Source organism: Trichoplax adhaerens, genomic scaffold (assembly GCF_000150275.1).
Source record: "Trichoplax adhaerens TRIADscaffold_1 genomic scaffold, whole genome shotgun sequence".
In the NCBI taxonomy this organism is placed as follows: Eukaryota; Metazoa; Placozoa; class Uniplacotomia; order Trichoplacea; family Trichoplacidae; genus Trichoplax; species Trichoplax adhaerens.
This window is the reverse complement of record NW_002060943.1, coordinates 5,554,502-5,566,970: the sequence shown is the minus strand read 5'-3', so window position 1 is coordinate 5,566,970 and position 12,469 is coordinate 5,554,502. Positions and strand designations below refer to the sequence as shown.

The window sequence follows — 12,469 nt, the reverse complement described above, 5'->3', positions numbered from 1 at the left end:
CAAAATGATACAAGTTTCTGATATTGCAAAATTTTATTAACATACAACCACAATAAACTATAGCTCTAACTAATACCGTAGAAGAATTATAAGTTGATGTCTCTAATAACCTCGAATAAAATTTACGAGTAGCATATGTATTCATGTAGAAGGCAATTAAAAGGTGGCGTGGAATCTGCAACGTTAATGTTCTCTATGATGACGTAAATGACATTTGGGAATGAAGTAAGCTTTCAGTATTACTAAGAATGGAAAGGATGTCTATAATAGGTAATACCGGATCTTATTTTCTGAACATCACATCGTCATCTACTCTTTCTTTATAATTAGTACTAGTACAGTACATGGATTTTTTATTCTTCTATGTTTCAAGTATCATTCATATTGATCATCCCAAAAACTGGCTTTTAAACTAAGAATGCTAATTTCGGTATAACAATTGTTCTAATATTTAAGACAAAAAGATAGTTCGATCTATATTTATCTGCAGTATTCTAAATAAGTACAGAAATACATAACTTGGTAACGGAAGCTGGAGTTACATTTAAACTAATGATGAGTTAATACTAATCATCTTACTATTCTATGAGATAATAAAAATATAATCTTAATATTCAAAAATTATTAAACCAATATGATAGATGAAAAATACGGATTTTTGTATAGCATACAGGAATAAATTGATAATTATAGTGTGGTCACAGTAGAGAAGTTATAAAATTATTTAGGATCACGACCACATCATTAAAAATTCCTCATCCCTTCCATATGCTAATTTAATGTTGAAATAGATCAGTAATAGCATGCCATACTTTGCCTCTGCCTAGAGGTTCGACAACTGTCATAAGCCAAATTATTAATTACATCTGCATTCAGATTCCCTTTACTTACAAGAAACTAATTCAAAAAGCATAGAAGCAATGCAAGCATAAGCAATGACGATTTTTGCAATACTATGTGCACTTTTTACTATTGTTCATCGTGTAATTTGAAACATTTTTAAAATTTTACTATGACTTTCAAATGCTATATTACACTATCATGCACTCGCATCTATAGCTCTTAGCTCACCCAATAGTATATATTTAATCGTTACTTGAAATTCAAAAATTTATCAACTATAATTGAAAATTAATCTTAATATATGTAGTTGTCAACATTTCAATTGCAGGATTAAATTAAGAAATAAAAATAATATTTCATTTTAGTTACATAAAAACAGGGATAACCCTAAATAAAACCAGTCTTTGTTGTTTTTCATAAAGTAATGCCTTTTCAGTATCGGCTTTTAGACTTTACTAAAAGCTCACAAGCACATTATTATAGCTCAAAGAATCCGTATTCAATTCTAGTCTCACGGTAATTTTGGATGCTATCGACATTATTATCAATAAATAAAATTTTAAAAATATTTCTCTCAAGTCTCATCACTCAAGTAACTAACAATCTCAATAACAAATTTACAAGTAGATTCATACTTTTGGATTTGTCGCGTGACAAAAAATACAAAGAAAACTGATCATAGATCGTAACGATTATTAATTCTTTTCACAAAGACAACACTGAATATATTCACAGCCATACTAAATAATGATAATGACTAACTGTAAAATCGCGTCTTAATGATACGAAGTGACAATAAAATTAAATTAAAGGCAAGCTATAGCTCATGTATAAAACAAGAGATTCCTCGTATTAGCACTTGCTGGCATCTAAATTTTTCTGTCATAAAACTCATTTAGCATTACCTGTATTTTTATTCAAGCTACGTGAATTGTAGGAATGAAATCTTTATGAATAACAGCAATAAAACATCTATGTATTTTGCTAGCTTGAAACAATCTTTGCTAGACGTACTTCGCTTATTAAGTGATAACAGTCTATCCTCTGCCAAGTGAATCTCTTCATAATAATTCAAATGGAAGGTATCATTAATTAAGCTCATTCTGTTTCAGAATTGTTTTATTTAAAGTTTCAGTAAATTCATTAGCAAAACATAAAGCATTTTTAGCTTATATTGCTGATCTTTTTTACGTACAAAACACTTTCGATGGCATTGATTACTAAAGCAAATTCTCTTTATATTCATTACATTACGCAATAGCGTAAAATTTTTTAAACATATTGCCTTTATTACAGAACTACTTTGAAAGCTTATTAATTATCAGTGATATTTGAGAAAATTTGAGATATTACTTCATTAGTCTTATGAAATTTGGAAACTTAAAAAGCGAAAATTCATTTAACTTGACTGCAAGAACCATTTTTAATTTATACTCAGTAACTTCGCACCATAATGAATATCTAATTGAAATCTTGATAGTGAATATATAGCTACTGTCAATTTTTATCACTGTATTTGATAAACTTTTACCAAATATTTACTGATCGAACGTAAAAGGTCAAACAGATTCTACAGTAAATTTTAATTATGTCTCAAAATTTTTGTAAATCGTAAGCGTTGCTAGTCGAGAATTCCTAGTTTCAAATACTGCTCAACCAATTATCTATTGAAACAATCGTCCGTAAAATTTTTGGTAAAGACAGGAGAATCACTGTACGCTATTTCATAACAGAGTAAACGCTATCAACATCATCCATATCTGTATAGAGATAGTAAAATTTCATCTCCTGGTAACACTGCTCCTCCCTATTCCAGTGGTTAAGACGTCCTCTTAGTTGCGACAAACCGCTAAGAAAGACCGAAGATTGATGATAAAGTGAAAATAATAATTCTGGATATCCTACATACATATAGAACGGTAGTGTCGTAACTACAATTAATTTTAGTTTATCAAAATTGAGTTTTAAGTTATGACAGATTATCGAGTGCGGTAAATGCTAAAGAAACACATAAGAGCAGACGTAGGCGATACCATAATTATGTTTACGCGTACTTAATATTAATTAAAGCCTACTCAGTGAGTGCTATATAGTATGTTGTCGTCGAATAGAATTTTTGGATTTCCATTACTCGTGAACAGTCTTTATTCGGCGATAAAATTCCGAATACTTATTCCTTCAAAATTCTCTTCTTGCAGGCAATTAAAATTCTGCGATGATTCGATATAAGCACAGTTACTAATTTGATCGATATAAAGCCATAATTTGCAATCTTAATATAAGAATATATCTTTCTGCAGCAGTTATATGCTCCGAAATTGATACCGCTTTTTCTAGCTATTATAGCATTTATCGCTGTTCTTGATAAGGAATGAAGTATAAGGTAGCATCAACTATATTTTCTAGGTAGTAATTTTGAAATTTCATAAACGAAATCTTTAGTTACTGTAGGCTAGATAAATTCAAGAACTAGTAGCACTCCTCATCAATTTTACTTATACTACATAAGACCGCTTCGCAAAGTCCAGTACAAAGCATATTTTGCAATCTGCTAAAAACTGCTAATAATAATTACAGCATCGTAATATTGCTGTCGGTGACTTAGCGAAAACTTTCTGGCTGCTTTCAAAAAATCGAATCATAACTTTACAATCATATTTATCCTTCTATAACCTTACAATATCTAAGGCAGATCCGTGCTATAAATTTTTCATCCTAATACAATGCAATGATCGCTTATCTCAATTGGATTTCTTATGAATTTCTGATATCATAATTAATACTAAATTGAATGAAATTATGGATCTAGCAGTTTACTCTACACTTACTGTCACAGGATTCGTTTCTACAACCACTAGGTAAATCTATTCAATATCAGTACAACTCTAAAATAAGAAAATCGAACGACTATCACCTAAGACTGATTTTATCACAATTTCTTTACTCTATAAAATAACGAGTCATAATAGACAGATTCCAACTCGAATATGAGCGTTTTCTGTAACACTCTCTGCCCGCTCGATGTCTCCCTCTACAAAGTCGGTTTATTTGCCATCCATAAAACGATAACTGAGTTTTTTAGCTTTATAATATCGAAAAAAGTCTTATGGCTTCAGTCTATCAAGAAATTTTACATCTAACGTCGTCTTTAGATCAAAATTAATCATCTAATTTATCTGATCAATATTATAAACGAAGCCATATATCATCTGTATGAATTTCACTTCTTCCTTCAGTATGCACAAGTATCAAAGCATACTATTTCCCTAGTATTACTGCAAGCTTTAAAATCGTAGCTTAACCTCAACTAAAATGATTTCTAGTAATTAGAAGAGTTCAACAATTTTTCAAATGCCTCTAACTGGACAGCACTGAGAGTGAATCTTTCTCAAATTTCGATATTGAAAGGACTTGCAATAAGTATAGAGGGAAGATAAGATAATAACAATTAAAACTCAAGTAACAGCTGTATACTGTTCAGGAAATATATGGTGCTCCATAACTTTAAAAGTCAAGATGATTCTGAGGTGTTTACGATTTTTTGTCAGTCCTAGTTAGCTAATTTATACTTAGACAAACCAGAACATGAAATATAACACATAATCAAGTAATAATCTTCATAATATTAAAAATCAGGTGGTTAGGTTACTCATAGCACTATTAAAGGGTTCTGGATGCTTTTAATACTTTGATTACTATTAATCAAATTCTTTCTAAAAGTACGGTTTGGAGCTGCTTTTTTAAATAATGTCCTAGACCGCATTCACAGTTAAAGGTGATATAAATTATAGGTCAATGATTGATACAGTGAGAATTGATCACAATCAACTTTCAAGCGTTACCATCTATGATAATTATAGAGAGATTTCACTAATGATAAATACCGCTGTCGAATTTGAATATAAGCTTAATCTAAGAGTATGTCATATAGATAACACAGTAGGAGGTTAAATACATATCGTACTAATAATTTTTAATGTTAGCAACCTTCACGCCTAGATTGGATTGTTTGGTAATATCAGATCCAGAATAGATTATAGAAAAGCATTTGTAAGACTCTTTGGAAATAAAGTGCTAAATCTATATTGTTCGGCAAAATTTCTCAGTATCATTATCAATAAGCTATTAAATGTCCATGTATCGAAAATCTACCTCATAGATAATTTAACTAAATGAGAGCGATCGAGATTGACCATGGATAAAAATGAAATTGATGATTAAATTAATATTATCGTTACGTTATATTAAAGACTATAAAACAAAAACTTCACGCGCTTATTAAAATCAGGTGATAAAATAAAATAAACTCAGAGGGAGATCATTCAATGTTCTTATTTTCTCCATTTAATCTTTATATGTTTACGTTTATACTAATTAAGAAAAATGACTATCGTAAGTTAAAAATCAAAACGATAAATTCTTGAGTTATGATTTCGAAGGTTCTAATATGATAACCGAATTTATCCTCAGTTAGTGCTTGAATTAGGTCGCACTAGGGGCTATGATTCGGTAAAAGAATTATAGTAGTCATTACAGTATCTAGATAATACTTTAGAAGAATATATTAAAGTAAAAAGTTTCGTTGCCGAATATCAACATAAACAATTCAACGGAAATAAATCTACAGAGCTACCAGATGATAAATATATTTATTTCTTACCACTTGACAACTTATAAGATGGCTCATTCCGCAGTAGAAAATACCTGAAAAAGATGTAGCCAGTAAGACTAGATTATTAGAATTCGTATTCGCTCTAAAATCGTATTGAATTTTAATTTTCCATTTACACCAATGAGATCTTGTAAGTTTCAATTGCTATGAAAGAGTTAACCTTTAACTTTGAAATAGAGTCAAAAATTGTACCCTAAATAGTAAGTGGCTAACATGAGGGTATAGAATAAATCCCAGGGTCGCCCATAGCTTGATAAAATACAAGACACAAAAGCTTGATAAATCATTTAATTATTTTAACAATCAATCCACCCCGGTCACCATTGAATGCATAACAATAAACAGATCGGATTTAATCCTTTGATGTCGTAGTTAATTCAGTTATTGATCTATTGCTGAACAAATGATTAAAATATGAATTGTTTTTATGCCGTCGCCATGCAAACGTCTATCGAGGAAGTAACAGAATTAGTATAGTCGATACTATCCGCCCAATCTATCAATTTCCAATGGAAATAGTGTAGACTGACAACTATCCTTCTGTATTCGATTTTATCTATTGATTAAAAAGGTAAAGATAACGAAAAATAAATCAATTGACCTTAAAGATAATAAGATCGTTATCGTCATGATCAAAAATCATCTTACTCTTCATGTTATAAATAGTAAAAAAAGAATAGGCGTAAATTTTAATAAAAATTAACAAGAAAGTCATGGTCACTAACAATAAAATACCTTTACCGTTGAATAGATAAATAGAGGCAAGAATGTTAAATGAGCTATGAATAGATCGAATTAACACTAAAATCTAATATTTAGCATACGGTAATACTTAAAATGGGCAGCACAACCAAGATAAGATTGACTAATATTCACTAAGCACCTCAACAAGAAGTAAAGAACTACTTACTGAAAAGTACAGAAATACATTCTACAAGGTAGCGATGAAATACAATAGTTAATACATGGTAGTCTATTAAAACCAAGTTTTATTTACATTTTACTAATTTTACAAACAACAGCAGATCACCATGATATCATAAAATAGTATAAAAGTTATTTACAATCGCAGATAAAACGCTTTAATCGATTAAGTTAGCATATACCGTACCGTAGGCCATGAACTATCGCCATAATGGAAAATTAATGGATGTTAGCCTTGCGTAAACAACTTCTCAAACATAATCAATAGAAGAAAAAACCTATAAGAATGAGCTAATAAAGCCATTCTTAGTAAGGAAATTTAATTCTTTTTCTGTTTCAATGCTTTTATTGCAAGTCGAAGCATTTTTAAGCTATTATATAGTTATGGCTTATAACAAATGCCCGCTTTTTATTTTAAGAAATAAAGAAGCATACTCATCGATCATATTATGAATCGCTATCTTCAACGTCATATATATATTTGTTAAATGATAGGCTAAAATAAATGATCTCCAATTATTAAAAAGAAAAAGAATTAAAATAATGAAGGGATATCCCAACTTCAGTAAGGCAATTTGATTCTTTCATATTTTATAATTATTTTCACTGGAAATGGATGCCTTTTAACTAATTCTAGTTCTATCTTTGTAACGTGTATTGATACTAAAGAGAAAGAAAATCCTTTACTCAAATAACTTATGAATCATAATCATGTAAAGCAGTGGAAAGCGAACCTAAAATAAATATCTCCTACAATTAGCCACTAAAATAGCTACAACAATGAACTCAAAAAGTCATTCTTAGTAAAATAATCCGATTATTGTAGATTCTATAGAATAAAATTTTCTAATTAAGACTAAAGCAATTCAATATAAGTAAATCGATTTTATCAGAAATCTGTTTCCTCATTATTAAGGGAAAATAGATTTTATTTACTTACTATATCGGTATTAAACATGTCGTCTTACGCCAGTAAAATGAACCGAAATGCATGCTAAATTAGTTTTTTTAGGTAGCTTTAAATACTTACCATTTCTATACGATAGCAGGACATAGGTAGGAATACGTTTACTATCATCGTCTTATGCTAGTATACCTATCTACTAGGAAGATTTCAGTAATAGTTATAATTTAAACACTGTAGAACAGTTATTAAGATCACATGCATGTACCATGAAAAAGTAATTTCATTTCCTTTTAAACCAAACAGATAAATGATTGCTAGTATCTGTAAATTCCATAAAAGCTAGTTATTTCTTAACGAAGTAATTATTTACTTTTTATCTAATACGAAGCAAAGCCAACTGAAAAGTGTTATAATAATAGATGATAGGTCGTAATAGCATGAGTATTTCTTCACGCTAAGGGTGAAAGATGATACTATGATATGATTTAATAACACTATAAAACCATCAACTATTTCTAACTATTAGGATTTCGCCTTCAAAAATCCTGCTGACAATTCTAGTTTTGGTGAAAGAAATAAATTTAAAATAATAATAAAATCATAGCCTTTAACAGGAGCAATCATTAGTTTAATTACGCTCGCTGCTAACATTGACCATATAGTATGGGAAGTAACTTATTAATTTAAGAATTTCAAATAATAAACAAACCAAATCATTGCATTTGAATGCAAATTAATTAATTACTTTCAGCCGTCAGATTCAAACAATTATAAGTCATTCATTTCATCTTAAAATTATCAGAAACGAACTACAACTATATTATTGATAATATTGAATTTTAAATTCTATTCAAATTTAGTTCATGTTTAAAGATACTTCTAAGGATATCATATTGGTATCACAATGACTACAAGAACATTAAATTAAATTACGTGATTTTTATAATATATTAATTGGAAAGCTATATAAATAACTAGTGTAGTAATTGATCAGAACCCTTTAACATAGATCTAATTCTAATTTTCCGTCTACCCTAAAATAAATTTACAATCAGCAAGCTATGAAATCATTAGCTATATCTCCATCTTAATCTATTTGTAATTTCGTCATTATCGGTGATTTTTAGTGGCAATATCATCAAGCTATATTCTAATAATGATTATCAATATACATTGAAATATTATGAGATTAAGACTTCTACTATCGAAGGTTTTTTGTTTACTTCTCAGTTTTTCTGCAAACAAATCGTATTCTTTGGTTAAGTAAAGTCCAACATAATTGGTGCTCCATAACCATAATTGGTAATTGAAATTAAATTATCAAATATAACCTAATGCAGCTCAGCTATAGAAATTATCTGAATCAATATCTGATATTTCTAATATCATAAATCGAAGTCTGTAAAGAGAAAATACGATGAGTTTATAACCAATTTACCACCAAGAGGTAATCGTCAATATGCACCTCTCCTAAGCTGAAATTTTAAGCTCAAATGAAATGCCAACTCATTTGTAGCTGCTATGCTTCATTTACGTTGATTAAATTTACACGAAGAATGTTTTCATAATACTGCATTTTCCATAAGTATAGGTGATGCTCTGTTGGTACGTATAAGTGTGCTTATTACCAACATGCACAAAGTTAAATTATCTGGCTAAATCACGATTACTGCTCGATAGCATTTGCATAACTGCAAAAAACTTGGGTAGTCTATCAGAGTAAATAACTTTCTCAGGCTAAAATGTATTGCAGGATAGTGCCATTTCCAAAATTGTAAATTAAAATTAAACTGAAATTCTTAACTTCATGATTTTTAAGTCAAGAAAGAATGAACGTAAATTAAAGTTACTTTATACATAGCTGCATTTACTAACTAATAGAATTTGTCAAATTTTTAACATTTCATTTTCATGATTACCTTATGAAAGGAAATATTTCTAATTGATCAAGAAAAGAAAAATTAGTCTTCCGTAACCAAGCTTTATATTGCACAATAAATATCGATAGATTATGAAATAAATGCGTAGGCAAAACAATATGTTATTCATTACTATCATGTTCTTATTCTGGTGATTTATTAATTATATTTTTATCAACACTAAAGATTTTAAATTTAAAAGTTTTATTATGTCCTTCAATTAATATATTACCTTTACAATTAAAAGGTATAGTTTAGATTTGGTTTTATTGAAGCGGTATAGCGTGTACTCAAATATTTTCATCGGGCATCATAATTGCTATTTATCTATCGATATTTGCAAATACAAAGTCCAAATTATATTATGACTTCCGTCTATCTCTTTATCTACTATTCGCCAACTCCACGTAAGCAAAAAATTAAAATAAAATGTGCTTCTATGGTTCGAATCATGCCAATGTTGTTTAAGAAATCAGAACTTCGTAAATGGCGAATTGAATATGAATCCTTAAAATTTATTAAAAATAAGAATTTCTTAAAAAACTGATGGTATCTTCACATTAAAACTTATCTATTAGATTAAATATAGCAAACTAATTAACAAAATTAAATGCAAAATTTTGATTTAACGAAGTCCATTTTATTTATGAGTAATAACCTAATTATAGATGCCTTCTGTTGCCGTCTCTTTAATTCATCATTATTTAAAAAACTTTTACAAATTTACTCCCAATACAAATTTTTACGAAAAGACATCCTTTAGCAAATTCAATACCTATAGATATTTTTAGAGACTGCCTAATTCTCTTATTAAAATAATCTCTAATGTTGTCAGCTTTTAGAAAAACAATTAGTATTTTTGCATATTGAGGCAAATTGAGAAAGTGGGCAAACAGTACATTTTAATTCGTTGATTGAAGCTTAGAAACGGAGCTTGTCAAAAAGAATATTCTCGTTTTACGGATCCAAGTTATATACATTTATCTTAATATTAGGAAATAAATAATTTTTACTGCACAGAGAATCATCTCGATAAATCACACTACTAAATAAAGACTTATTAATGCCTTAAATTAATTATAAACGCCAATAGTATTGGATAAAAAACTAACCTATAAATAATAACAAAACTAATATCGACTTAAATTATTATAATGTGAACCTATAAAAAATAGGTTCCGAAGCGAATCCCGATAACTGCAAGTAAGATGACGGCGCTAGACTTGAATTAACTGGCAATATCAAGGGTTATACTTATGCATTAGGTAGTTGAGCGCTGTTAGTGGACAATACAATAATTTAGATACGATAGTTTATCCCCTTAACTGAGAACGCAAGACACCCCGGTAGGCGGCATCGGCATATCTCAGTAACCAGTGTCTGATTAGTTCATGTTTGTCAACATGTAAAGAGCGATATGAAAGTTTTACATTTTTAGGAGATTTCAGCCTGAAATCTAACTGTCTATAGGTTACTTGGTCCAAGTTTGCTATCGTAATGTTCAACAACAGTTTTAGGTAATAAGCTATTTCATTCGCTACATTTGGGAGACAAGTTATTAAGTGACCGTTTCAGAGCAGAGATAAAAATAGTATTTTATTAAAGAACCATATAATGGTTTTACATAGTCTCTGTTGCTAAATGATTTCACGATCAGAAATTGCCATAGGCGATACAATAAGTAATTATTTTTCATGTTTAATCTAATTCTAGGCAATTTTTTTAGCAACTGACAGGTCCATAAAAAAATTATCACATTCTATCATAGCTTGAGACTAGCGATACCGTATATATTATTTGATGCCCATCCTAGTTTAGGGCCAATATTTTTTCTTGTACAGGAAATAAAAATCGAAACTTAAATACAATATCTATAATCATAAGATAACTGATAGCTCCGCGAATGATTCCGGCGAATTTTTAGATTAATAAAAAATCGAAGAGTTCGTGAAAGCCTTTACGCTTGGAATAATCTCAGCAGTACAAGCCAATTCGAGACAATTATAAATACTTTCCTATCTGTCCATCGGTAGTATTATCTCCACATCAATATCTAGAATAACTACTGGTACCACAGTTAACGTCTGTCCAACCCTAATTTTAAAAAGAATATTTTCAATCTCCCCAACACGGTAGCCAGTAGAAAGATTTTGATCAGGAAGATATTTTAACTCTTGCATTATTGACGATAGGCGTACATGATAATGGCGAGACGCGCGATGAACGGCATAACACTCGCATGACCGGATTTCGTATTTCAGGGATAAAATATCCATACAGCAAAGGATTAATTGCCGGATAAGTAAAGGCAATATATTGTGCCACAGCTAAAGCCTCTCTATAGCCTTGAAGGGAAGTAGCAATCTCAAACGGTGAATAAAATAAGGAAATAATATAAATGGAGGTAAATGGTGTCCACATGATGAAATAAGTCAACACCAGAATGCCTAGAACACGAGCCAGCTTGTAGTGCTTTCTCATCGAACGTGCATCATTATTTATGGGAGAATTAAAGTACAATGATTTACTAGCAATAAAATATATCCGCGTGTAACAGCCAATCATCACCAGTAAGGGCAAGATGAAAAAGAGAGCGAGGAAAATCATATTAAAGATCGTTTCTTTATATTGCTGTGCATTATGCCATGGATAACATAAGCCCTGGTAAATTGGTCGATATGCTATTAGTGGCATAAATGCCATTAGTAACGTTAGAATCCATATACAAGCAACAGCAAGGTAAGCATGCAAAGGCCTGGCAGATACTTTATAGCGTATAGCAAATTGAGTGGCAATAAATTTGTCTATACTTGCTGCCATTAGATGCATGTTAATGATTGCACTAGCTAATGGAGCAAAAACCGCCACAAGTGAGCAGTATAGCCAATCGCGGTAGTAGAACGGATTGACCCAGCGAGGAAATATATAGACTGCTGCAAATAAAATATCGCTAAAGAACATACTGCCTAAAATAACATTGGTCGTATTATGTAACCTTTTTCTAGCTATAATTATAGCCAAAACAACGAAATTTAGCATGACAGTAATAGCTCCAATAAATCCCCAGATGATCGATGTGGTAATAAAGTCATTATTACTGGTTGCATTCGTTGGAAGATCTTCATCATCAAAAGAACTATTTGAGGGCATAAAAGTTGGCAACAACCAGCCGCTCGTTAAAGAATTGACGTTATTTGAGGTCAT

The 12,469-nt window shown here is 30.2% G+C and overlaps 1 protein-coding gene across 1 annotated transcript; it reads right to left on the bottom strand.

The window, feature by feature from the left end:
* Nucleotides 1-11,419: 11,419 nt before the first annotated feature.
* TRIADDRAFT_51878 (uncharacterized protein) lies at nucleotides 11,420-12,469 on the bottom strand (the record flags this gene model as incomplete). Its single annotated transcript, XM_002107867.1, has 1 exon — nucleotides 11,420-12,469. One exon carries the CDS (start codon nucleotides 12,467-12,469, stop codon nucleotides 11,420-11,422), a length of 1,050 nt encoding a protein of 349 aa, XP_002107903.1.